Source organism: Plodia interpunctella, chromosome 13 (assembly GCF_027563975.2).
Source record: "Plodia interpunctella isolate USDA-ARS_2022_Savannah chromosome 13, ilPloInte3.2, whole genome shotgun sequence".
In the NCBI taxonomy this organism is placed as follows: domain Eukaryota; kingdom Metazoa; phylum Arthropoda; class Insecta; order Lepidoptera; family Pyralidae; genus Plodia; species Plodia interpunctella.
Window position 1 is genome coordinate 10,090,515 of NC_071306.1, and position 27,580 is coordinate 10,118,094.

Consider the following 27,580-nt stretch of genomic DNA (forward strand, 5'->3'; position numbering starts at 1 on the left):
TTACAAAATACAAAGTATGCTCTTCCGATCTACTTACACACTACCTAGGTACGTAACGCACGTTTTTTGCGAGCGTTAGTAGTCTCGCACCAGACACTATGCCCCAACACCATTTAAAATGGGATTCGGTAAGGATGAGAAGAAGTTATTTCATACGACAGATTATAGAATACTTCCAGTTTCTGTTCTCATACCAATGCATAACTACATACAAACAACAATATAGATAAGCATAAAAATTATCTTTCAGAAAGTACACGTACCTACCTAGGTACCTATTACTATAATCAGGATCACATTCACTGAGATCTATAGATCATTGCATTTTATAATTATTTGAATCAGTAAATGTGGTATAAATAATTTAATTGTTTAGTATAATATTAACTGATTCTATATTTATTTTGATAATACAAATTACACAAGTAAATTTTTAGATATTTCAGTAGAAAGTTCGTCCTTAAAGCATTTAACTTAAAGATCATTTTTTTATTCATTATCAGTCCTTTATGTAAAGCAATATTCAAGATAACGATAACCATTCCATTGTATATTTGAAAACAAACACGGCATCATATATAAATGTTACTATTTAGGAGTCGAAAGACTTCAGCCATTCAATCAATGACTAAGTACGTTATTTCGGTTTTACTGCATGCTCGTAATTAAATCGTACAATCGTAATTAAAATTTGTGCATTGATGTTACTTTGAGAGGTTTGCATATTTTATATACTTACTTAACTAGACGATTCTGTTTCATCAGTTATGACCGGTGGCGATAGAATCCAGTGCAAACTAGAAGATGTGTTGACAGAGAAACAATTGAAGAACATCATGAGACAGTTGCTGAAAAATGAATTACATTGGAAGGTCATACATTCAGATGTTAAATCAGCTGCCAGTGAGTCATCAGGTTTCTTAGGGGAATACTTCCAGGTGACTCTAGTAGCACGAGCTGGTGGAGTCAGTGAAACGTTTAAACTGTTTGTAAAGAGAGTGCCAGTAAAAAATCAGCCTAAAGCTGATTTTATCAGCACCAATAATTTCTACAAAAGAGAAGCTCTAGTGTACGGATTGATTAATAAATTGACAGACTCAGATGGTGAGTATAACTACACAACAATCAAGCGATGCTTATACCTAACCTAAGTATGTGAAACTATATTTCATACCATTTATGAACCCTTATTTTCAACAGATCCCTTTCCATGGTGTACAAGAGCTCTAGTGCACGACGAGTATATACTGGTCATGAAAGATCTCCGGTCGTTGGGCTATTCGCCCAGACCTCAGGCAGAGACCCTAGACCTGCCGCACGTGCTGACGACCGTCACCTCTGTCGCTCGCTTCCACGCTGCCATAGCCAACTACGAGACTAGAAAGACCAATGAAAATAAGACTCCTTGGAATATAAATCAAGAATATTCTGAAATTTTGGTCGAACCTAATTTCAATGACTCACCTTGGATGACTTGCACTGTAAAACTCACGGCCAATCTCCTCAAAACATTTTCCAACAAATACAACAACCTCGAGGATTTAGAAGTGAAACTGTGGAAACTGTTCTTAAAAGCTTGTGATGATATGAAAGAGTATGAAAACACCTTGAATGTCTTGATTCATAAGGACCTGTGGATCAACAATATCATGTTTCGATATGAGGATGGTGTGCCAGTGAACGCGCTGCTCATAGACTACCAGTGTATTCGATACGGACCTCCGAGCTTTGACCTGATGATATTTCTCTACTGCTCCACCTCCAGATCCTTCAGAGAGCAGTATGAGAAGAAGGTCTTCCATCAATATTTTTCAGTATTTGTAGATAATTTAGAAGAAGCAACTAAGCAGAGGTTGGTTGAACTGAAGTATGACGAGGAGGAATTCCTCAGATGGTGCGAGAGAAGTAGAATGTTTGGAGCCTTGATAGCAATAGGAATATTTCCGTACATATTGATGGACCCTACAGCAGCCAAGAAGACGTACGATGACCCTGAGACTTACGACGAGTACCTGGTGGTGGACCGCACGAAGCCGGTGGTGGCGCACTGCCGACAGAATGCGGTGTACCGGCAGCGACAACTTGAACTTTGTGAGGAGTTTGTGGAGAGATATGTAGAGAAATAAATTGAAAAAGCTGTTTATAGTTTTAGATAATGTAACGTGAGCTAACTTTCATTGTAATCATGTACCTATGTCAATAAATTTGTTATCATGCTCGTAGTTAGGCAAGTATATAGTTGTACTTGTTTGTAGTTGTACTCGTGTGCAGCAAATAAATTTTTTCACGGTCACTCGATGGTGAACAAATAACACTCATAATAACTTGTAAAACAGATTTTCTGTTTATTGTTAGTTAATATTCATTATTGAAAATAAACGTTATAGGTAGGTATTCGAGTACATGGTTTATTATTTAGTATTTTTTGTTTATGTCCTATATTATTTCCTCTTCTCTTATGTTATTATTTGTTGATTGTATCCAATCCATTGACTCAAATACTGTTATTTTCTCCTACATTATTTAATTATTTAGGGACAGTTAAATCAGGTAAAAATTTCAGACATGACGAAAATAAAAAAATCTTTGAAAATAATTATTTATTAAACTAACATTACAACAATTTACAATTCAATTTGAAAATCAGTCAAACAAAAAACCATTTATTTATTGTTACCCAACCCTATAATGTAGGTACATGGCATGTAGGTAGGTATGTACATATAGAAATATATTGTTAATTTACTTAAGATACCTAACATAAAAATATACAGATTCCTTTAGGATCCTATTCAAATTATTTATTTGATCATAAATTACTTGTCAACATACCTCTCGGCAAATTCTTCAAAAGCTTCCAATACGCGCTCTAAGTATTCAGGGTTTTGGCGGCAGTACTCGAGCACCGGCTTGGTGCGGTCTGTCAGGAACACCTCCTTGAACGTGTTCGGCTCGTTGAAGATCTGCTGAGCCGACACGGGGTCCATGAGGATCAGCGGGGCCAGCCCCACCATCCGAATGCTTCCGTACATGCGCGCGATCTCACACCATCGAATAAATTCTTTCTCGTCATACCCTAGTTTCATCAGTCTTTGCTTTGAGCCCTCTTCCAAGTTTTCCAAAAATACAGAGAAGTAATATTTCAAGACGGCAATTTCGTGCCGTTCTCTGAAGCTCCTGGTAGTACAGCAATATAGTAAGATCATAAGGTCAAACGCTGGAGGTCCGGACTGCAGACACTGGTAGTCTACAACCAATGCGTTAACCGGTTCTCCCTTTTCATATTTAAACATTATATTAGCAATCCACAAATCTTTATGGTTCAATACATTCAACGTATCTTCATATTCCCTGAGGCTGCCACAAGCAAGCAGAAATAAATTATACAATTCCGATTCCAGATCTAAAATATGATTGTACTTTTTGGAGAATGTCTTCAAAAGATTGGCTGTTATAAATAAATAAATATACTAGGACAAATTACACAAATTGAGCTAGCCCCAAAGTAAGTTCGAGACTTGTGTTATGGAATACTAAACTCAACGATATTATATTTTATATAATATAATTACATATATAGATAAACATCCAAGACCCGGGCCAATCAGAAAAAGATCATTTTCCATCATGACCCGACCGGGGATCGAACCCGAGACCTCTCGGTTCAGTGGCAAGAATCTTACCACTGCGCCACCGAGGTCGTCAAAAATTTTGAACATACTCGTTAGTTTTGAACATACTCGCATAAATCGACCGTCTTTGGATGGACCAAATTGAAGGTCTACGAGAAATTCAGGATATTCCTGGGTGAATTTCCAGGGTTGGTTGAATTGGAGGATCCTATTGGTCTCGTAGTTAACTGAGGCGGCGTGGAACCTGGCGACGGAGGCAGCCGTGAGCAGCAAATGTTCCAAGTCTAAGGTCTCGCGCGGACATTTTGCGGAGTAGCCCAGCGGCCGCACGTCCGGCATCGCGATCATGGTATCGGTTGAGATTAGGGGCTTCACACACCATGGAGTCGAATCTGCAAAGTGTACAATTATATTTCAAATACTATGTATACTTATTTCTAACATAACTTTATGTTGAAGGTAAACTTTATTTACACTTGTAACCTAACCTAGCTATCAACGTTTGTTAATAAATCATCGAAATCGAAATAATCAACCTATGTCATAAAATATTATGTAATCAATCAAAGTTGACTATAGCTAGATTGATTACTACTGCTTATTGGAAAGGATCGAAAGAGTCATTGATTAAGCTATAGGATAAATAATTCAACAAAACATGTGCCCTAAAAACATACCATTTGCGGCAGTTGATTAAAAATATACGTCTTAAGTATCATGATTATTATATAAATCATCAATCTCAATTAAATAGTCTTATATTTAATGACAGGTACAAAAAGAGAGGTTACCATTGTCAGTTTGCAACTCGTTGAGAAGCTTGCTTCCCAAGGCTTCTTTCTTGAAGAAATTATTCTCCTTGATGAAATCTACTTTGTCTGGGTTTTCAGTAGGCATCCGCTTTATGAACAACTGTATGGTCTTGCTGGCGTCTCCCGCGGCTACGTTCAGGGTGACCCTGAGGTGGTCTCCCAGGAACCCGATCATCCCGCGGCTGGCTTCACCTCGGAGCTGACCAGCCGCCAAACTAGACCACTGTTCGTAGTCTTCCTAATGATGCAATTGACTTGTTTTTCTGTCAAAACATCTTCCAGATTCTTGCTATTAAGTACAGCACTATCGTCGACCATTTTGTATCGAAGGTTCTAACTGAAACCCACAATAACTACAAAATTACAATTACATGTATGTGAGCTGGTGCACATAACTTCGTCTGCAGGGTAGATAACCGAGTGTCATATAACATACATAGGTTACAGGAAAATTCTAGTAACTCCACTACCACTTACTTCTAAATAAAGATGTATAGTTTTCTCCACAAGTAGGTGTTTTGTCACTATATTTTTGTTCATTACACATGTTTCCCTTACCTAGTAAGGTCTAATGTGGTCTTCAATTAAATTCATTCAAATTCTTCAAATTCACATCAGCTAAGGATATTTTTATATGCTTACTCGTATGTTAGAGAACTAAGGTATTATTTATGTAGTTTACTATGAGAATTTCAGCTGACTAATAAATGTCGACGCACGTGAATGTGGCTTTATATGTCTCTAGAAAAAAATTATCTCCAGAGGAAACAGCATGATTTGAAATAACTAGTTAGCTTTGATTTACAACAATTAATGTTGTTTTAATTCGTATAGAACTTCCTCGTGATTCATTACTTTAGGATTCCTTGTGGAAAAAATACTATAGTGAGTCCATTCATGATTAACTACGGCTCTGAGCTCATTGCTAACTTTTATCAAAAATAATGTATACGTACCTACCATTGAATAAATATATTAGGACAAATTACACAGGTTGAGCTAGCCCCAAAGTAAGTTCTAGACTTGTGTTATGGCATACTAACTCAACGATATTATATTTTATAACATAGGTATATAGCTTTTGCCCGCGTGAATTTCATAGCAAAATCTCAGTATTTTTTTTTATCGCGTACTCTGTAAGACTGGTTATATACGATTCAAATTCGCATTTTTTCTCATCTTTAGTTCAATTTCCTGTTTCCCGCTGCGTGTCTCGTCCCGCAAACTTGTCCAATCCCGCTTCCTGCTATGTAATGTAAAGTTTTGCAATGTACGGGACACATTGCACCCGTTTCCCACTAAGTATCTCCTTCCCATTTCCCGCTCCGACTCCCACCCCCGCCTTCTGCAACGCGTGCCGCGTCCTATTTTCCATGACGTTTTACGTCCCGGTTTTTTATTAACCACAAACTTAAATTATTTTTTTTTGTATTTACTATTACTGTTATCCACTACAAAAAGTAAGTGTGGCAATTTTCAGCTTTTATCTTTAAAATTGTATTAAGTCCCATACAATCTTTCACCCCTTTTGAAGGGGTTGAGGGTTAATTTTCAGGAAAATCTGAAACACGTATTCATTACTTTGTTGTAAACAACCAAAATACAAATTTTCAAGTCACTAACTTCAACGGTGCAGAACTTTCATATTAACAGTTACCCCTTTCACTCCCTTGGGAGTAGAATTTCCAAAAATCCTCTCTTAGTGCTCACCTACATGCCAAATTTCAGCTTCCCGGGTGTTTCGGGTCCCAGTTTCGTTACGTTGTCTGTCAGTCAGTCACTCAGTAACGGAAGAACTGAAGAACTTTTATACTGATATATTGATACATACTGCGCCCACCCTCTTCTGTTATCCTCTCTCACTACCCAAAGGCTGGCTGGAAGAGATTGCTTAGCAATAGGCCCACCATTAGTTCATATGTATGCACAATTGTATTATTTTGTACTAATATTGTTTTTATGGACAATCAATATATATTGTATTGTAAATTTAGTTTTAATAAAGAAAGAAAGTAGACAGAGAAAGTCGTTCTGGCAACTGATAACAATTTTTGTATGAATACTACGAAAATAAATAAAATTACCTTGTGCACGACATAAGTATCAAGTAAAAATCTTATGATTTCGTTGCGGGCTATGACCGCGCTCTGTGTTACATCGAGCCGCCGTCGCCGCGTGCCGTGTTCAACAATATAAAAGTATCTACCTACTTAAAATAATTCGGCGTGCCTAATTTTCACGATATTTCAGAATCTATTAATCCAATTTATGTGCTGTAAAGGACAAAATTTATCTTCTTGAAATTCTCTTGATGATGAAATAATCTGAATAATTACTCAAGACTCAATACTATTAATTTTTATGCTTGTGTAATAATAAATGTAAAAATGCACCTTTTAATTATTTACAATATTTGAATACTTTTTTACATATAAAATGCCTTATAGATAATTATAAAAGATAGATAGTATTGTGTCGCGGACTTTTTTATGGATCCACTAAAAACCTATATTTTTTAAGTACATTCTGTGCATGTATCAAAGATAGGGCCAGCGCACGAACGTAAAGATTTTCGTTAGCGCTTTTTTTTCTGATTTCTTTATAAATGTTGATTGATCTGGCTGAATACTAATTTAATTCAAAACAAAAATGCGTATAGCAATCTCGGGTAATGTAGCTTTCTAATGGTGAAATAATTTTTGAAATCGGTTCGGTAGCTTCGGAGATTACCCGCCTCAAACATACAAACTCACAAACGCTTACCTCTTTATAATATTAGTATGGATTTGTGAGAAGGACACCATAGCGTGATTTAGAGATTTAAAAGTTTTAGTGGCGCCATCTAGTGATTTGTTTCGGAAGTATAATATATATATCATTTTATCTGAGCGAAACCATAGCGCGTTTTAAAGGTCTTGGTGTGCCATTAATCATCTTTATGTTCAAAACTAAAATATGACAAAATTAAATTGTAAATTGATACCTTCCAATTATATCTATATCAGACTTTAATAGATAAAAACTATTTGTTTATATTCTGTTCACATCTTTCTACAAAATTTTAAAGTAAATCGACCCCCTCATTTTCCAGGATGAAATATTTATAAGATGTTAACCCGGGATTCCAAGGAATTTTTGATTCATAATTAGTTTTTCAATTATCCTATGGGAACCTAACCATTTACCGGGATGAAATATATCTAATTTTCCTACAGGACCCTCCTCATTTTCCGGGATGAAATGTCTATAAGATGTTAACCCGGGATTCTGAGGCATTCATAATTAGTTTTTTAATTATCCTACGGGAACCTGACCATTTACCGGGATGAAATGTATCTAAGATGTTAACCCGGTATATAAGGTACCTACATACCAAATTTCAAGCAAATCGGTCCAGTAGATTTCGAGTGATGCGCGTTCAGACAGACAGACAGACAGACAAAAATTTCCAAAACTATATTTTCGTCATCTATGTCAGTAACTAAGTATATTCCATGAAGAATTTAAAAAAATATCCTTTTTTTCCTTTCTAACTTTCTTCAATTTTATTATACTTATGTACCTATTGATTATAAAGATTTTAATCCTGAAATGTAAAAATAATCTGGTTTAGTCTCATGACTAGCGTTGGACGTCCATAGGCCGCCTGACGACCAACATTCAACATCATTATGAAGAGTTTTTACCTGTGGTTCCCACACATCCTGCTTAGTAGATTAAACATGGGACACCTCCCCTCATGTGTTATGGTATACAGACGATAGCTCCGTATGTCAGGAGAAACCACGGATCCCTCTTATATCAAGCTACAGTCCCTGCATGAAATTATTAGCAGTCGAGTCGAGACCTGAGTATTTGTTAGAAAGAACTTGATATCTCTAAGCGTTCCTGAGAAAAAGGTGAACTTGACAGACAGACAGCAATAATAAGGGTTTCGATTTTGCTTTTTGACTTACTCAACTCTAAAATATTCATTGAAACATCAATGAATATTGTAATACTGTTCTATAAATAAGTAACTGTAATAACATTAAATTTAATCTGTTAATTCCACTCGTTATGCTCATCTCATGAGTATATATCGAAGGCGTAATATCTCATACACCGTTGTTTGAGAGGAGACTGAGGTAAAATGTGTAAAATAATATTGTCAATTGATTTATATTACTAGCTAAGATAAGTTTAAAACAGTTATTCCTCCTGGTGCAAAGTTCATTATACAAAACATATCAAGGGACACAGTAGGTGACTTGTAAGAACATTCACATATACCAAATGTAGACTGCAAATAATGTTGTTACAAGTCACCAAGCTGCGTCCCTTGATATATTTCTTAAATTTCCAGGCGACCGTGCCATATAGGTAGTAAGTACAATCAAAGCATTGAAATAATTTGTTCCAACCATTTTCTTTTGTCTATGGTTCCAATTGTGTTATTTGCAGTATACATTTTTTGAACAAAACTCGCTTACATCTTATCTTTATAATAAACACAAATAAATCAGGTATAAGGTGAAAAAGTATAATATAACTCATTTGTAAATGTTGGTAAAGGATACTGTTAGTAATAATTCAATTAAAATCGGACAAACAAATCAATAAGTATTTTATTTTTAACATTTTATGAAATATAAAGCAAATATTACAAATACGCTTAAAAATTTATTCTGTGTTTTGTGGTCGTATCGTTCTAAGCTATCACAGCAAACTATAATAATAAATAGGATTATTATATAGCGTTTGCATTATTTCCCCGCGTATCTCTCAACAAACTCCTCACAAAGTTCAAGTTGTCGCTGCCGGTACACCGCATTCTGTCGGCAGTGCGCCACCACCGGCTTCGTGCGGTCCACCACCAGGTACTCGTCGTAAGTCTCAGGGTCATCGTACGTCTTCTTGGCTGCTGTAGGGTCCATCAATATGTACGGAAATATTCCTATTGCTATCAAGGCTCCAAACATTCTACTTCTCTCGCACCATCTGAGGAATTCCTTCTCGTCATACTTCAGTTCAACCAACCTCTGCTTAGTTGCTTCTTCTAAATTATCTACAAATACTGAAAAATATTGATGGAAGACTTTCTTCTCATACTGCTCTCTGAAGGATCTGGAGGTGGAGCAGTAGAGAAATATCATCAGGTCAAAGCTCGGAGGTCCGTATCGAATACACTGGTAGTCTATGAGCAGCGCGTTCACTGGCACACCATCCTCATACCGAAACATGATATTGTTGATCCACAGGTCCTTATGAATCAAGACATTCAAGGTGTTTTCATACTCTTTCATGTCATCGCATGCCTGTAAAAACAGTTTTTGCAGCTTTGATTCCAAGTTGTCTATATTGTTGTGTTGGTTTGAAAATGTTTTGAGCAGATTGGCAGTGAGTTTGACTGCACATCTCATCCATAACGTGTCTTTGAAGGTGGGCTCGCCTAAAATGTTGGAGTATTCCTGAGATATTGTCCACGGTGCCAAATGTTGGCTGGATTTCCTGGTCTCATAGTTGGCGATGGCGGCGTGGAAGCGCGCGGCCGAGGCGACCGTCACCAGCGCGTGAGCTAGATCCAGGGTCTCAGTCTGCGGCCGCGGGGAGTAACCCAGCGACCGGAGGTCGGCCATCACCAGCAAATTCTCGTTGTGCACGAGAGCTTTTGTGCACCATATTAAAGGACCTGAAAGATAAAATACATATTTCATTTTATCGGCTAATTGATAACAGCTCAAATATTACTGTTTGTTACGACCATAATAAATGATATTATAATTATACTATCACTAGCGACCTATCCCGGCTTCGCTCGAGTAAAATCGGAATACATTATAGGTACAACCTTAAACTTTCCTCACAAAACTATCAGTGAAAACCGTACAAAACCGTTTACTTAGCTGCTCTACCGATTTTTTAGTTATAAATCAAACTCACCTTCAATAGCCGTTAATTCTTCTATCAGCTGGTAGACCAGCGCTTCTCTCTTATAGAAATGATTATCATTGATGAAATCAGCCTTAGGCTGGTTCGTGCGCGGCACTCTCTTCACAAACAGCTTCAAAGTCACGCTGTCTCCGTCAGCTTCCACTTGGAGCTTCACTTTAAAATATTCTCCAACAAAACCGGTGGATTCGTTCACCACTGGCTTTACCACATAGTGCACCACCTGCCAGTCCAATCCATTCTTCAACGACTTATTTATAATGCAGTCTACGTCTTTGTCTGTCAAAACGTCTTCTAGCTTATACTCGATTTGATTATCGCCTTCGACCATTTTCATAAACGTGGATATTTAATTAGGTAGGTACTTTGGTTTCTGTTTCATAAATTTTTCTAATATGTCTTCGATTATATGGTATTAAATTAGACACCTATAATCGTATTGGAACAAGATCGCATCTCTCAAAGAGACAACTGTCGATAATATGGGACCGTGTCGTATAGCAATAAAAAAATGCAGCCTCTTTTTTAATAGGTCAAATAAATTAAAGCTCTGTAATCCTCATTGTACATCTAAATTGATCTCGTAAGCAACGTAGGACATGTAGCAGATATGAGGGAGCACTGATATATCATTTGTACCAAAGTATTAGGCGATGCTGCCAGTCAGATAGCTAAGAAAATTACCATGAATCTATTTGTTCGGTCACTATAATTTAACGATTTGGTTTGTAATTTAAAAGATTAGAATAAATGAAGATGTAGACATGAAGCTTACCACAGTTACTGGACTCCAGATAGGACGTCTGGATGGAACTCGCCACCCCACATAAATGCTTCCTTGATCCGATTACACTATTATTACAGAATAAAGTCCAGACACCACGACGTCGGTTTCTTCCATCTAGCTCTAAATATGATTTATTCATGATTTACCCACCTTCACCATTGAGCCTTCACACCAGTGTTATTGTTTTGCTTCAAAGCTTCACAAATACCTAGTTCAAAAGAGCATTGAAGGAAAACAAAAATGTTATTTACATTTGACGATAAATATTATGTTATAAAGTCGTGATCCGAAAAGCTTCGCAGTTTCGAATGTTTATAAAAGCGGTTCTCAAAGTGTGGTTTTCAGAGCTTGGGATTACCCAAAGCATCTAATTTAAAAGTAATTCGTCGTCACTAAACATAAAACAAGTTTTTATACGTTAAATTGGGCTTCATCAAATGCTGAGCATTCCAAAAGGGATTACCATCTTTAAAAAAGTTTGAGAACCACTGGTTTAAAAGATATTCTGGTAATCGTCAAATAACACGATGAGAAAATTGGACAAGTTTTAAGGTCAAAAAGGAGTCCACTCTCGTGCCAGTGCCAAGTGCAAAACGTTATCTAAATTAGATGCATCCGTTTTCAATTAAACTTTATTTAGATTGTATAATATCATGACTGTGAAACCTTTCATTTCTTATCGTTAGGAGAAAAACAATAGGCGTTTTATTTATTCCTCATCATAATATCTTTCGACAAACTCTTCGAATACTTCAATCAATCGCTCCTTGTAGACAGGTTTCTGATGGCAATACTCGACGACTGGCTTCGTTCGGTCCGCAATCATTAACTCCTCGAAAGTGTCAGGGTCGTCATATATCTTCTGAGCAGTTATCGGATCCATGAGGATAAATGGAAATAACGCTGACGCCTGCATTGCTGCAAAGAAACGCGCCCTCTTGCACCACTCAAGAAACTCCTTCTCATCATATCCCAATTTGTTCAATTTCCTTTCCGTAGCGTCGTCTATATTTTCCGAGAAAACTGAGAAATAATGCCGTAGTACAGTTAGTTCATGCTGCTCTCTGAAGGTTCTGTAAGTCGTGCAGTACAGTAAAATCATCAGGTCGAAGGCAGGAGGTCCATATCGTAGACATTGGTAGTCTATGAGTAACGCTTCCACTGGCTCGCTATTCTCATATCGAAACATTATATTACTAATCCACAAATCTTTATGAAGCAACACATTTAACGTACTCTCGTATTCTTTAAGACTTTCACAAGCTTTTACAAAAAGTGTGATAATTTTTGCCTCGAAATCCAGTTTATCGTTATACTTATTGCAGAAGACTTTAAGAGTGTTGGCAACGAGTTTCGCACAGGCTCGCAGCCATGGGGAATCCCTGAATGAAGGGTCTACGTGGAGCATTTCTGCATACTCCTGGGAGAACGTCCAAGGCTTGTTGTTTCGTAGAATCTTCTTGTTTTCATAGTTGGCTGTGGCGGCGTGGAAGCGGGCGACGGAGCCGGCAGTGAGCAGCAAATGGGGCAGGTCTAAGGGCTCCAGAGGGCTCTTAGAGGTGTATCCCAACGGCCTGACATCTGGCATGACGACCAAGGAATCGCTGCAGATAAGAGTTTTGATGCACCACGGTTGAAGATCTGTAAATTCATAATCAAATTGATTTATGCCTGGTATCACAGGGTTATGTAGGAGAAAAAAAGAAAACTAAGTTATGTAGATAAGCTCATTTCTGTCTCATTATTGGAAACTCGTCACTTAATACAGATTTTAGAGAGTACTACTCAGCTACTGTGTGTTTCTAATAATGAGATCGTTTTCAACAGTCTTTATGAAAAACTTTGTCTTTATAAAAATGATTACAATGTTTTAACCCTGGAGTAACAAATTATTTAGTATTTACCATCATCACTCTGGAACTCATCAAGCAGATCGCACAACAAACGTTCCCTCTTGAAGAAGTTGTTCTCTTCAATCAATGCTACTTTAGGAGGATTCTCCAAAGGCATTCTCTTTATGAACAACTGTATAGTCTTCCTGGCGTCTCCCGCGGCTACGTTCAGGGTTACCCTGAGGTGGTCTCCCAGGAAACCGGTCATCCCGTCCGCGGCTGGCTTCACCTCGGAGCTGGTCACACGCCATTCTGCTTTGTTATCCAACATTTTCCTGATGACACATTCCACTTGTCTTTTTGACAACACATCCTCCAGGTTTTTCTGCTTCTTAAAGGTGCTTTTGTCCATTTTTAGTGAGCGATTTAAAGTTTAAAAATGTCTGTAAACTATTGTCTACGGAAATCAACCAATTGAAACCCCCAAGTAAAAACACTTCTGTTTGTGATCTTATAAATTTATCATTTATTTAAGTATTTTTCATGCATATATAACTTGTCATTAATATGCTTTACTTTCTGCGTGCGTAATGATTATTAAATGGAAAAATAGTCCTCATTTTATCTGTTATATAAAAATGTCGTGTAACAGCGGTTATTTTATTGTTATTTGCTTTAATTATACGTACCTACCAATGCAAATAATATTAAAAACGTGGCCAAGTGCGAATCGAGCTCGCCTATAAGGATTCCGTGGTAGCAAACATAGATTAGAATGTAGGAACATTTATATTGAGAGTAGCAAAACGTTTTTCGGAAACTTTGTTTTTCATAGTATTTGTATAATGTCAAAGTTATATTTGCCGTTTTATTATTTCAAAATGTGAACATTTCATATTTCACATGTTAGACGCGGGGACTGAGCAGAAATTAGGTATTTATTTAGAAATTTAAATTGTCAAGATAATGTTCAGCCACCAAACAGCAGCGCTCGAAGGATGAAACACTATGGTAAAAACCCCTAACCGACAAAGTTGGCAAGGCGGCTGTGACTCTCTTGGTGTTGCAGGCGTCCATAGGCTGCGGTGATAACTTCTCATCAGGTGGGTCGCTTGGCATTATAAAAATAACTAAAGATTTTTTATGAATTTATTTTATTTATTCTAGTAAAAATTTAATAGACGCGAAGAAATTTACATCATGTAAGGGTGAGTTGTACCATCAAATTTCAAGTTGGCGCGCCGATATGTTTGGACAAAATGGCGTACTTTAAAGTTGACAGTGGAACCCACCCTAAGTAGGTACACACACGCCCACGCAACCAATTTTTCTCTACATTTCGTCATTGCCCTTGATATCTCAAATTGTATCATGGTGTCAACTACTTTCAAAAAGCGCTTCAACGGGTCATATTAATCTAAGTTACTGTTCAATTTTCACATACCTCTCCACAAATTCTTCACACGCTTCAAGCTGCCGTTCTCTGTACAAGTTGTTCTCATGACAATATGCCACCACCGGCTCAGTCCTGTCCACGGCAAAGTATTTCTGATAAGTAGCAGGATCGTCAAACGTCTTCTGAGCAGACTTCGAATCCATGAGAACGTAAGGGAAGTTCATTAATGCAAACATCACTCCGAACAATCTAGCCTTCTCGCACCAACGTATAAATTCCGCTTCGTCATAACATAAAAGATCCAGTCTTTTCTTCGTACAGTATTCCAAATTGCCGATGAATTCAGAGAAATAATGTAGTAATATTCTCTTTTCGTATTTCTCTCTGAAGCGTCTAGTAGTTATAAGATACACGAAGATCATCAGGTCAAACGCTGGAGGCGCATACCGCATCAATTGGTAGTCTATGAGAATGGCGTTGACTGGCACACCCTTTTCGTAACGAAACATTATATTGTTCATCCACAAATCCTTATGAATCAATGTGTTTAAAGTATCTCCATACTCTTGCACACTGTCACACGCTTCTACAAAGAGTTTATCTATCCTAGAGTCTAGGTTAGGAATGTTCTCGTACTTTTTAGAGAAGATTGTAATGAAATTGTAGATCAGTTTAGCTCCACAGTGGACGAATGGGGTATCTGTGTAAGTAGGCTCTTCGCAAACTTCAGGGTATACTTTGGAGAAGGTCCAAGTTGGGTTGATTAGACGTTTTTTCGTCTCGTAGTTGGCGGTGGCTGCGTGGAAGCGGGCGATGGCAGAAGCAGTAGCGATGGCGTGTGGAAGGTCCACGGTGTCCAGCTGAGGGAGAACGGAATAGCCCAGTGGGCTTAGGTCTGACATCACAATCAGGGACTCGTTGTAAACCAGGGGTTGGGGGCTCCACGGCAGAGGATCTGTGATACAGAAGGTAATGATACTATTGTCACAAAATTAAACTTAAAACAAAATACAAGAAGGAATGACTTAAAGTATTGAACGACCGGATAGATATAATATTTAATTTATTACCATTAGGCACTCGAATCTCATCCAGCAGACGGCAGCCCAGCTCCTCTCGCTTGAAGTAGTTACTCCTGCTGATGAATTCAGCTTTAGGCTGGTTGTTGACTGGCAGTCGCTTCAGGAACAGCTTGATAGACTCGCGACAATCATCTGACTCCACATGTAAAGTCACCCTTAAGTGGTCCGCCAGGAAGCCCGCGATCCCGTCCATAGCTTGTCGGACGTCCGAGCTGACGAGCCGCCATTCTTGGCCAAAATTTAACTTATTTATAATTATATCTACTTCTTTTTTCGTTAACACATCTTCTAATTTTTGTGCCCCACGCTGACCTACCATCTTGTACTAGGAATATCTATCGCAAAACTAAACTTAGGTACTTATAAATAAATTATTGTTTAACTTTGTCTTAAATCACCTTTTCACTTCTTTGAGAATTGACTGCGCAATATGGACTTTATTTATTATTTAATAAAATATATTTGTCATTAGTCTGGAAAACGGTGTGTGAAATTTAAGATAAATATTACCTACACATTACATGGAGGTAAATATAACAACAGATTCGTGAGAACATATTTATTTTTGTTTCGTTAAATATTGAATAAGACTTAAAATGTACGATATCGAATCTTCATTGTTTTCGATTTGCATGTGCGAAAGAATGGCAAGACGATATTTATTACTTTTTCTTATTTGGCGACAGATTTGCCCAGACTAAGATATCACACGAAACACACGACCAAACAGAATAAAAAATAATTTTTGGATGCTAGCGGAGCTAACGGTGGCAAAACAAAGACAATATCAACTATCGTGCTGTTGCTAGTGGATACACCTTGGACACCGAAACATGGATTTAGTAAGTACTTACGAAGTACTAATTCCATGCACAGAAATATTACCATGTCGTTTACAAAAAAGTCTTGAAAAAAAGAATGATAATTCGAAATTGTAGCTCTATGTCGTAATTTGGCATTTAGCTGCTCACTATATCACGTGAGGGCTCTATTAGATGATACCGCCATTGAGAAGCACATTTATTATCTTGATTTACAATATGTTGTATGTAAAATAAATGCAAATAAATAGATATGTAACGACATACGAGTATCAGACTACACATGACAGGTTGCAATTGATTATTTCCGTGACGTAAAAGTAAAGCAAAGGCATGTGACAAGCATATAAGACTGAAATAAAAAAAACTGTCCTGTATAATAAAACTTTATTGCCTTAAATATACCTCTACATTTGTATATCAGGGCTGTCCGAGCCTCTTTAGCGCGATAAGATCTATACCCGCCCCACTATCAATATTTAAAATAGGAATGTAATAAAAAATACAGAACATTTTGTAATTTTAGTTTCGCGTCCATTTCACTCACACTCATTGAGTATGAGTGAGATAGAAATATAGTTCTTCCAATAGTTGATTTGGGGTTCATTGCCAGCCAATTAAAAGTATATATTGAAAATATATTTCTTGCTAATTTACATTTGTCCAAGGGACGGGTATATAATGTAAATTCTACTTTATTGCTAAATATCTAGAACACAAGCTACCAGCCTTCAGAATAATACACCTTCGGTGCTTTATAACAATTAGTTTAACCTAAAAACTAATTAAAATCATAGATAAAACAAACTTAGAACTAATAAATAAAATATTTCTAAGAAATAAAAATAAATCTTAAAAATGGAAGTTTTGTTATCGGAAGACATCACCTAAAATTTATTTTACTATGTAAAAATAATATTGCTGTATTTTATATCCTACTAAGAATACAATAAGGCACTTACTGGCAAGTTTACATTGAGATTATAAAAATATTTATTATAATCGTATTGATCGTATCAAAATTGTTGATCATTATCAAGTCGACTGTTATGATACCCGTACTAAATGGCAAGATATTTCCCACATCGAGTTACGATTCTATATATTCGATACTATGATGAAAACTATTACAAATATCTTAACTGATCACGTCATTCAATTATGTGTAACAACATTTTTACATTAACTTTTTTACCTTGAACTAAACCGCAAGAAATATAATTTAGAAAGTTTACAAGATTACTTGGAAAGCAAGACTTGATATCCGTCTTCATATACAACATTTGTTCGACGCGTTTCGATAATTGTTAAATCTCATTTTCCTACTAAAATGTATATTTATTTAATTTTCCACTTCAATGTCAAGAATGCAACGGAGTGCGGGGATAGGCGGAGCGCTGGTTGCTGGGACTGAGGCTAAAACATAGACGGAACAAAGTCAGTAGACAATAAAAACTAGAAAATCATTTATCTAATGTATTGAATTATGTCAGAACTGAACATCGTGTGAAGCGGATCCGGGGCTTCGACGCTTTACGGCTCGGGTAGCAGCCGGGAAAGCATTCAGATGATAAGAGAAACCTCGTGGAACTAATGTTGTGTCCCACATACAGACATCGGCATAGTCTTGCGAGGATGTTTACGAGTAATCTTGTAGATACAAAGAAATAACGAAATATTACAATGTATATCAGTACCGTACAGTATATCATACATTAGGACGACCTCGGTGGCGCAGTGGTAAAGTTCTTGCCACTGAACCGAGAGGTCCCGGGTTCGATCCCGGTCGGGTCATGATGGAAAATGATCTTTTTCTGATTGGCCCGGGTCTTGGATGTTTATCTATATATGTATTTGTTATAAAATATAGTATCGTTGAGTTAGTATCCCAGAACACAAGTCTCGAACTTAAAACTTACTGTAGGAGGAAGACATGAGACAGCCAGGAAGACTAACATTACAGCATATCATTACACTTGGCCTTTACCTACTATATTAGAATCAAAGGAGGAAACGTGTCCACTATTTTCCATTCAAGGCGGAATCGCAAAGATCCACGAAGCCGATATGGACGTGATGAAGTGGATCCTGCCTTACAGTCTTTAGTTTTGACTTTTAGCTGAATGTCTTTTCAGTTGATTATAATAGATTCAAGCTACCATACTATACTTACAAAGCTATACAATCTTTGAGATTTCTCAATTGGTTCCATAATACAGGTTGTAAATATACGTAATAAATGCAAAATTAGATAGTCTCGTCAGTCGTGTCGCATATTACGACTTAATACTGATTTCATAATCTTCTTTACCAATAGAGAGCATTTTATACATTGAGTTTTTCATAACATAAAAAACTTCATTGTTACTCTTAAAATTAGTGTATTGCTTTGGAACGTTATATAAGTGACAATACAAAAGAGGAAGAAAGACACTATCGAAAACGATCAGCCGGACTTGGCGGGTACAATGTTCATTGCTGGTTTTTATTTGTCGTAAAAAATAGTTGACATACAAACTGTCTGAATTCGATAGTTACATGGAAAGTGTTATGTTGCTTTAGTGCCATGGTGTATATACTCTGATTTTCGATGCGAATGTGAGGAAATTGACAAGAATATTATAAAAACCATCCTAATATGGATGTACGCGCCTGTTTATCTGGGCCAATTAGATGACTGGCCATTCATAAGTTTATTAGACGAAGATTTTACCTTTTTGCTCTCGAGCATCAGACCGCTGCTGTAGAGCTTCAAATCTTATTTAGAACGGCTTATATCCGAAAATGTCAAACTTTAATATTCTCAAGGGAACAATTTCCATAATATTTTTCAGGTCTGTTTTTGTTCGGCTTCAATAACGTACTTTGACTTGTTCGAGAGCAGAGCGGTCACAGCGTGTGGTCGGCGTGCAGCAGCCGGTGCAGCCGCGCCAGACAGCCGCGCAGCAGCGCGTCGCCGTCGGCGGGCGGCAGGTAGTGGTCGCGGCAGGCGGGCGGCGGCGCCACTGTCCACGACACCACGTGCTCGCGTCCCGTCGTGCGCGACGCGCTCACCTGCCGGACGATACACACTCACTCTCTCTCACAGCTAGGGGATAGCGAACCCTGGGTTCCGAAGCTCATCGGCTGAAGAAATGACCGAGAAAATGGTCAGATGAGATATACTTCTTTCCCGTGCCGTTCGAAACCACTTTCGACTTCGGTAGTTATTCGTTAAATAAATAAATGGATTAACACGCCATTTATAAGAAAACACTCTTGACGTATGACGACTATACCTATACTAAAAATACAAGCATCGCTTCACTTCGTACAACGCTATCTTTTAAAAATCAGCTTGTGAAACAACATCAGGTGGACTCACAGCGAACAGCTTGCCCCGCTGCCAGGCCACGGTGAGCGCTTGCAGCACGCAGCGGCCGAGCGCGGTGTCGGGGAGGACGGTGCGGCGCGGGAACCCCACGGCGTAGTACGGCGCGCCCGGCTGCGGGTGGTGCCGCGACTGCCGCCCCGACCGGAACGAGTACGTCACCTGACATAGAGCGCACATACGTTGAGAATACACACACCTACCTATATGGCGGGGATACAGGCCTAGAGTTAAAGACAAAAACTAGCATAGGTAGTTACAAAAGTAACTTTGTGCGGTGAAGTTTTGCAAACGACTCTAATGGCTCCTGTGGAGACCCGGAGCAGAGAATGTTTCACCTTCTGGACTAATTCTTGCCCAGACATCTGATTCACTGCATCAGATATCTGATGCAGTGGATAGGGGATGTGTTGGGCGTGGTCGACTACTGCAAGAAGAATCAACTCTCGGTGCTGCGGCCGCACTCGCGTCACTGACCAGTATGGAGACGGCGTGCGGCGCGGCGGGCAGCTGCAGCGGCTGCAGCGTCCAGGCCATGGTGCCGCGCGGCTGCGGCCCTGTCTCAGCGCCGCGCACGCTGCTGGTGCGCCCGTACTCGCGTCCGCACATCAGGCACGAGATATACATCTCCTCCTGGCATCGCAATCGAGTATTACTCAAGTGGCAGTGAGCAAGGCTCGTACGAGTAAGTTTTGCAAGTCCGATGGACACAAACACAGAATCGGGCACAATATATCCAGAATCATAGACAGTTTTTGAAAATAATATTGAGATGAAAAAATTCTGGAATCGAGCGGGAATTGAACCCGCACCCCTGTCTATCCGGGACAGTGCTCTTGACCACTGAGCTATCGAGACCATGCCAGTTCGGTTGAATTAATTCATCTCTTTCGTCTTACGCCGACGTACAGTATTAGACATAGACATAGTTTTAGATCATTCAAATTTCATCCAGTGGTGTGACAGACAACGCACGTGACGCCCGAACGTTCTACGGACTTTCGCATTTATATTACTAGCGACCCGGCGTCGCATACATACATACATACACAGTGCAATAGGCTGTTTTGTAATTAATTCGTCCAGTGAAAACTGCAAAATCCGTTACGTTTAATAACAGAAAGCTTAGAAATACACAGATGCGGCGGACATCTACGTAATATATAATTATGTAGTATGACTATGGAAATATGGATGTGATTCATAAGACACATTTAATAATTGACGTCTTTGGAGAAAAGGCTACGGTGAAGTTTGTGCGACGCTGCTCCGTCTCCGCTATGGAAGTCGGCGATAGATTTAGTCGATAGTAGTCATAAAATGTTGATGACGATGAGGTGAATGTGATCGTGCTGACCTCTGGTGAGAAGCGCTGCAGCTGTCGGTTGAGGCAGTGCAGGTGCAGCATGTGCTGGCAGCCGGTGAGCGCCACGCACGCCTGCGCCGGCTGCAGCGGCGCGCGGCACGCGGGGCAGAGGGCGCCCCACTGCGGGTGGGGCTCCAGCCGCACCCACGCCGACAGCGCCGCCGCCGCTGGCTCCAGACCTAAGGATTCCTTAATTTAATTACTAAAGACAAAGCATTTGTTCAGAAATTAAGACCTTCACAGGCACTTTTATACGTCTTTTAAATTACATGGTATTTCTAAAGAAGCTACATACTACTGGCATTTATTTATTTATTTGTGTCGGTCCGTACCATGCCAGGGGAGAGCTTAACATTAAACTAGTAGTTAATAACTAACTAGTCTACCCTACGAACCGGTGCACATGCGCCGATCAAACAATCGTTTATCTAATTGTGTCTCGATTCTGCGCGATCGACGAGTGACAAAGGCCCACAGCGCGTATTGTATTTTTAAAGTTTAAAATCTTACCAACGATGGTGCCGTCGGAGCCGGGCGCGGGCAGAGGCAGGTCCTGCGCGGGGGCGCCGGCGGGGGCGCCGCTGGGGGCGCCGGCGGGGGCGCGGGGGCAGGGCGGCGCCGGCGCGCCCGGAGGATGGAACACGTCGTCGCTGCCCCCGCTGCAGTTCAGCAGCTCGCCCACCACCGCTTGCTGGACACAAGTTGATACTTTATACATGCTGTAGAGGCGTTCTTCTTACTGACTAAAGTCGGAAATACACATGCAACTACTTGCATGCAAGTGGCTGGCAAGTGCCGGTTCCTAGCATTCAAGTACGCAAGCCACTGGCATTCCGCCTTTTTAGAACTACGTAATTTTGAATTTTCGCAGCCATTAACGAAAAGTTTTGTTTTGGAAACAGCATATCAAGGGGGACAAACTTTGGTAGCAAGTTCACCTGCAAACTCTCCTTGCTCTCGTGGCTGAGGTAGGTGGAGACAGTGTCCACACTGTGCCGCCGCCCGCTCCTCGTGGAGCCGCTCTCGGTGTCGGTGCGGGGCTCCTCCGACGTCTCCGACTCCAGCGCCCGGTGCTTCGCCTCCGCTTGGCACGGGTGGCCTTTGCTATTGTGGCCTGCGGGGCAAGGGATATGTAGGGCTTGGGTAGTGGAGTGGGCCGATTAATTGCATGCAATGGACTCCTAAGCCTATCATACACAGGGCAGTCGCAGTTTTGCTACAAGCTGAAAATAAATGAATAAATGCTATGACAGTCCTATGTGCTAAGATTTCCCTTTTGACTTTAAACACAATTAAAGTCCATTAATTGAATCTCTGTTTCTCTCTCTCTCATCTGCGCGTGCTCCTTGTTATATTCGCGGCAATGACGTGCCGAAGCCTGCTTAACTAATAACTTACTGAATATATTGAGGTTGTGCAGTATCTGCCTCGCAAACCCGGTCTTCCTGTGCGGCGAAGCGCTTCGTTCCCTCGGCGAAGCGCTTCTCGCTCCGCACGCGCGAATATTTGACGACGTACAATGCTGGTTCTGTAGCGACTTGCTGGAGTGGAGCGACTGCACTGATTGGAGCGACTGGATTGATTGCACTGAGTGGACGCTCGAGCCCGTGTGCTGTTGGGGAATGCGGGGTCGACGAGCTGCGGATATAATGTTTTTTAAGTATTTACTAATTGGCCTTATTGCAGTCTCCAAAATGAATAATAATTATGTAAATGCTTTGATGAAGATTGGTATCACGATTTTGATAGCAAACGTCGAGACTGATGAAACCAAATAAAAGCTTGTACTTAATGCCGGCTATACATTATCGCAAGCCAAGCTAGACAGATTCGACATAAATTGCGGTAAATAAAAACGGTAATGCAATAGTGACCAAATGCGAAAGAAACACATTATGGTGCTTTTTACCTAGAATAACATAACACAGGGTACTTATTATCCAGAAATTCCCACCGGAGCGGAGCCCCGGGGCGTAGCTAGAGTAATAATATATTCAAAACGCAACAGTTGGTAAAACACAATAGCTTGTAAAGTCTCACAGTCGTTGTCCTCGCTGCGCACGAGCGGATAGGGCGGCTGCACGCGGCGCCGCAGCAGCCGCAGCACGCCGCCGCAGTGCGCTGTCATGCGCAGCAAGCAGCCCGCCCATCCCAAGAACGACACCGACTTGGCGCCGCGCGACCACGCCTCTTCCAAGTGACACTGAACCTGACACAAACATTATTTGTTATAATCTACGGTTCTGTCATATTTTGTATTCTTTACTCTTTCACACAGGATAAATAAAGTATATTAGAATGCTTTTAGGATGAAGCATCTTGTGCAATAAAGGGTAAATAAATAAGTGGCCATCCGGCCATATTATTCTGTTCATTTTACATTATTAAATATTGAATATTCTGTTATGATTTTAAAACTAGGCGACTACCTAACATCAAACCTCTCTGAGATTGATATCGTTATCTTTTTGCATGCGGCATCTACGGATATGGAGTGATCCTATTCCGGGGCGGAAACCACACGCTACAAGGCGTACATCCAGACAAAATGCGGCACGACTGTCTGTGCAATACCTCCATGCTGAGAGGCTCGAGCTGCGCGTGCTCCAGCGTGGTCCACTCCCAGCGCACGCCGCGGCCGCCCGGCGACTGCACGCTGTAGCACGAGCGCCGCACCAGCGTCTGCGCGGTGCCGCCGTCTGGACGAGTCAACGATCATATCATATCATATATACATTAATCTGTTTTTGGCTGCCACAGGACAGGCTTGCAGCCTAGTGTGGAGCCAACTGGTAATTTATTTTTGTATTCATGCAAGTTTATAAATAAATCATTCATTAATTCATTCAATCATTCATTCATATACGTGGTACAATAGCAAAAAAATAAGGACGCCGAATACCCCGTGCGAATTGGAGGAGAAATAGTAACAATGCAGACAGACTCTAATTCTCTACGGCGGAGAAAAATATCGAGAGATAGCTCAGATAAGAGAAAGTACATTTGTGTTGAAAATGATCTGTTTCTTTGAGGACTAATTGACTAATTACTATAATCCTGTTGGAGTTTTAAGCACCACAAATACCAAAAAACTTCACAAGATAGACAAAGCATTCGTTCTAACTCAAAAAGTTTAAAAATTCTTACAATATAAGGTTTTCACAAGAAGCATTTCTCTCATTATAACTATGATATTGATAATGCTTTGCACAAAGGTTGTCACTATGACACGGCAACAGCATAAGTGCAAAAAAGAAGAAAATCAATTTACCACAAGTATCTGAGTACTGCGTGAGCGTCCTCAGGTTGACGTAGTGCCCCTTGAGCGCCGGGTCGGCGTCGGCCAGCACCACGCGCGTCAGCTTCTTGGCGTGCGCGCGCTCCAGCGTGCGCGCCACACCCGGCGTGTGCGGCAGCCACTGCCCGCCGCTCTGCCACTCCCACACCACCACGCAGTGCACTGATGACATCGCAGGACATCACCTGGTATGGGTTATTACATATGAAGTGTATATCTTGAAACTGGGATTACTTTTACTAATCAGAGGAAGATTTTGGTACAAAGGTTGCCTGCTCGGGTCTCTTATCTATTTCTGCCGCCGAACACCAAACTGTGCTTGCATTGTTGTGTTCCAATTTGAAGGATGAGAGGCTGTATAATTACAGAGTACTGGCAAAAATAGGCAACATGCGTGTGACAACCCCTGGAGTTGCAAGTTTCCATAGACTGTGTTGACCGCTTACCATCAGTTGAACTGTCATGTCCCATGTCCTCATACATGAGTCGTTAGGGCAATTCCTGGGGTACGAGTCTGCAAGTGCTGACATATTTATATTATCCTGACTTGCAAGTTTATTTCAATGTGTTATACCTATTGTTTGGCTTTATCCCTGATTTCTTATCATCTTTTCTCTTGCAGTAACAAAATATATTTGTATTGTGTCATATTAGGTTGTACCAAAGGTAAATAATCCCAAGTGTCTCAGACTTGATTGAATTGATTAATCCTTATCCAATGATTTTTACTTTGTGGTAGTCACAGATGCCTAAGGATTTTCTTCATACATCAGAACAGGTATATAGGTAGATATGAAGTGGATTTAGTTTTCGGTTGGCCTTTCTAAACTTAGGCCCAAATTCTTCGACAGGCCACTTATCGAATACGCGCTGAAATGTTAAAATGCGTGGGCGTCGGGTACTAGTTATTTACTTACCTTGAACGAGACATTAGCGCGATAAATGCTTCTGTTCCTCTAAAATTTTCATTACCTAATAAATCGGCATGTACTCAACTCATTCCAATTCACAGTCAATTAAACAGTAGATTAAACAGTCACTTCACTTTACATCGGTTTCGTTGATTCAAAACCACATCACAGCAATTACATATTTGATATTGTTTCGATCATATAAAACTTAGATAAAACTGCTGTGAATATCTTTGTTTATTCATTGTGAGAAGTGTTTCATAAATACAGTTGCTACACAAATTGTTTGCTAACAAAATTAATAAATCAAAAACGTACGTACTTATGTACAACTACAATCTACAACAAACAAGTAGGTAGGACATTTAACAACAATTTCACCATTCATTCAATCATTCATTCCAGTCAATTCAATCAAGTAGTGTTGTATGCAGCTTGATAGTGTACTATTGATTACGTTACTATCCTCCTGAGTTCCAAGCATATATTTTTTTAAATTCTTGTTTGATACTTTGAAAGTATGTTCATTGGGTGATATTATATATCGGAAAATTATAGAAAAAAATCATTTTTTGGTGAAAACGGATTTTCACTATGTTCTATATAAAGGACATCAGATAATTATCATAACGAGCTTTGTATAGGACATATAATGAAAATATTCTATAACAATTTTAATTTCAAATTAAGAAAAACATAACAAAGATATATCCATCATTTAGTAATAATTTAATATATTATCAAACTGAAAATCAACAAAAAATATATTTTTACCACTATTCATAAATTAGACCAAAGAACGTTCAATAAAAAAATGAGATCAACATTACAATCTTCACATTATCATAATATATTATGTATTTATATACATCAAATATTAGCCTAATAGGAACATAATTAGTAGAAATATTAGGAACATAACTAATAGAATTTGTTCGAGATCAATAAATTGAAAATCTTTAGCTCTTAACATACAATTTTTAAAAAATGTTAACAGTAATTAACATAGATTTACTTATATCTCAAAAGCTATCGTAAAAAAACTGCACAAATGTACGGTACAAAAATAATTAAAAAGTAAATATTTAATAATTTTCATGAAAATTGGAAAAACAATTTCGATTTGGGGTGAAACATAATTAAATACCGCATTTTTTTCAGTAAACAGTAGTTTTTTTACAGCAGCCACTGTTTCTGCAGCGCCATTGTTTTGGGCCATAATCTGGCAAACGAAAAGCACCTTTGGTACGCTTGTTCTTAGTAGGAACTGGTTGAATTAAATTTTAAAGAATTATTTAACCTATCGTGGTTATACCTATTTCAGAATTATTTTGCCTATTTCTTATTGCAATTTGTCATGTAGATAAGGTTTGCGGCCTGACGTGCGACCACGAGATTTTCCTCTGGCTCGTCCTCTTGGTCTTGCATGTGCGGAAGATAATAAGTCAAGTCATTTGAATAATCCGAAAACGCTGGTGAAGCTGTTGGAGCAGTAAATGTACTGGTATCATCATTTGAGCTACTGGAGTCACTATTTTGACGATCTTGCCTTTTTTCATTTAAATTTGGTGGCAGAAACTCAGGATCTCCAACTGAATCGTCTCCAAAATAGTCAAACTCGGATTCATTTAAAATGTTATCAATTTCTTGGTCCGATAAATCTTTAAAAAAAAAGAAAAGCTCTTACATCCTACATACAGGACATTGGAAGACAGAATCTGAAAATATAAGTATAGTTCCGATGTACTTCGCAGTGGACATAAAAAAATATATCAAGGTCACAAGCGCATTCCAAGTTATTAATAAAAAATAATCTAGTATTTTATTTCATTGAAACACAAATATGTCTTTTTTAGTAAAATATTGCATAAGTAATTCAGCCTTGCAATGGATAAAAGAGGATTTACTTACCCTGGCGCAGCCGCACATCAACAGGTCTATTTTCTAAAGCCATTTAAAAAAAAGTGACAGATGGCATTTTGACGTTTCTATTTTTTTATAGATTTAAAAGATTGCCATAACTCGTTGAATAAAAAAGTATAGAGCTACTAATGCGAAAAAAAGTGTAATATTTTTTTATTTTTAACGTTCTATGAAAAGAACACATGTACTCAGGAGGCTATAGACTATCAATAATTGCAAATATCAATAGCATTTAATACCTATAAATATGGCAAATGAGCGGACGGATTTGGGTTTTAACCTTGTTATTTCTCAATCTCTCCGTAGTATTTTTTCTCAAATAGATGGGAGGTAATAATTTAGAGCTTTTACTTAGAAAACGAATTGTATTAACTATGTAAATGATTTAAGTAAATATTTATTTAGACTTCAATGCAAAT

General features: G+C 39.0%; 6 protein-coding genes across 8 annotated transcripts; 1 reads left to right on the top strand and 5 right to left on the bottom strand.

The window, feature by feature from the left end:
- Positions 1 to 607: 607 nt before the first annotated feature.
- Positions 608 to 2,399, top strand: LOC128674775 (uncharacterized). The gene is made up of 2 exons (XM_053753667.2): positions 608 to 1,104; positions 1,201 to 2,399. The coding sequence occupies exons 1-2, from the start codon at positions 768 to 770 to the stop codon at positions 2,124 to 2,126; spliced, it is 1,263 nt and encodes a 420-aa protein (XP_053609642.1). The 5' UTR covers positions 608 to 767; the 3' UTR covers positions 2,127 to 2,399.
- Positions 2,400 to 2,414: 15 nt separating this feature from the next.
- Positions 2,415 to 11,637, bottom strand: LOC128674900 (uncharacterized). The gene is made up of 4 exons (XM_053753882.2): positions 11,151 to 11,637; positions 4,424 to 4,781; positions 3,722 to 4,024; positions 2,415 to 3,448 (listed from the first exon to the last, which is right to left on the bottom strand). The coding sequence occupies exons 2-4, from the start codon at positions 4,617 to 4,619 to the stop codon at positions 2,817 to 2,819; spliced, it is 1,131 nt and encodes a 376-aa protein (XP_053609857.1). The 5' UTR covers positions 4,620 to 4,781; positions 11,151 to 11,637; the 3' UTR covers positions 2,415 to 2,816.
- On the bottom strand, positions 9,034 to 11,167 carry LOC128674773 (uncharacterized). Its single transcript, XM_053753664.2, has 2 exons — positions 10,367 to 11,167; positions 9,034 to 10,115 (listed from the first exon to the last, which is right to left on the bottom strand). The coding sequence occupies exons 1-2, from the start codon at positions 10,710 to 10,712 to the stop codon at positions 9,190 to 9,192; spliced, it is 1,272 nt and encodes a 423-aa protein (XP_053609639.1). The 5' UTR covers positions 10,713 to 11,167; the 3' UTR covers positions 9,034 to 9,189.
- Positions 11,638 to 11,776: 139 nt separating the features above from the next.
- Positions 11,777 to 13,993, bottom strand: LOC128674774 (uncharacterized). Its single transcript, XM_053753666.2, has 2 exons — positions 13,067 to 13,993; positions 11,777 to 12,803 (listed from the first exon to the last, which is right to left on the bottom strand). The coding sequence occupies exons 1-2, from the start codon at positions 13,404 to 13,406 to the stop codon at positions 11,872 to 11,874; spliced, it is 1,272 nt and encodes a 423-aa protein (XP_053609641.1). The 5' UTR covers positions 13,407 to 13,993; the 3' UTR covers positions 11,777 to 11,871.
- Positions 13,994 to 14,129: 136 nt separating this feature from the next.
- Positions 14,130 to 15,879, bottom strand: LOC128674776 (uncharacterized). The gene is made up of 2 exons (XM_053753668.2): positions 15,461 to 15,879; positions 14,130 to 15,345 (listed from the first exon to the last, which is right to left on the bottom strand). The coding sequence occupies exons 1-2, from the start codon at positions 15,789 to 15,791 to the stop codon at positions 14,417 to 14,419; spliced, it is 1,260 nt and encodes a 419-aa protein (XP_053609643.1). The 5' UTR covers positions 15,792 to 15,879; the 3' UTR covers positions 14,130 to 14,416.
- Positions 15,880 to 16,663: 784 nt separating this feature from the next.
- dx (deltex) lies at positions 16,664 to 27,222 on the bottom strand. Of its 3 annotated transcripts, XM_064436315.1 has the most exons (13): positions 27,150 to 27,222; positions 25,245 to 26,956; positions 24,301 to 24,512; positions 23,604 to 23,728; positions 23,070 to 23,238; positions 22,428 to 22,667; positions 21,968 to 22,143; positions 21,540 to 21,720; positions 21,021 to 21,208; positions 20,141 to 20,296; positions 19,658 to 19,825; positions 19,158 to 19,347; positions 16,664 to 17,709 (listed from the first exon to the last, which is right to left on the bottom strand). In XM_064436315.1, the coding sequence occupies exons 3-12, from the start codon at positions 24,497 to 24,499 to the stop codon at positions 19,183 to 19,185; spliced, it is 1,767 nt and encodes a 588-aa protein (XP_064292385.1). In that variant the 5' UTR covers positions 24,500 to 24,512; positions 25,245 to 26,956; positions 27,150 to 27,222; the 3' UTR covers positions 16,664 to 17,709; positions 19,158 to 19,182. The 3 variants fall into 3 exon arrangements, with proteins under 3 accessions (XP_064292385.1, XP_053609625.1, XP_053609627.1); XM_053753650.1 differs by having other exon boundaries at positions 16,664 to 19,347; XM_053753652.1 differs by having other exon boundaries at positions 16,664 to 19,347; positions 25,245 to 26,899; positions 27,150 to 27,167.
- Between the last annotated feature and the right edge of the window lie 358 nt (positions 27,223 to 27,580).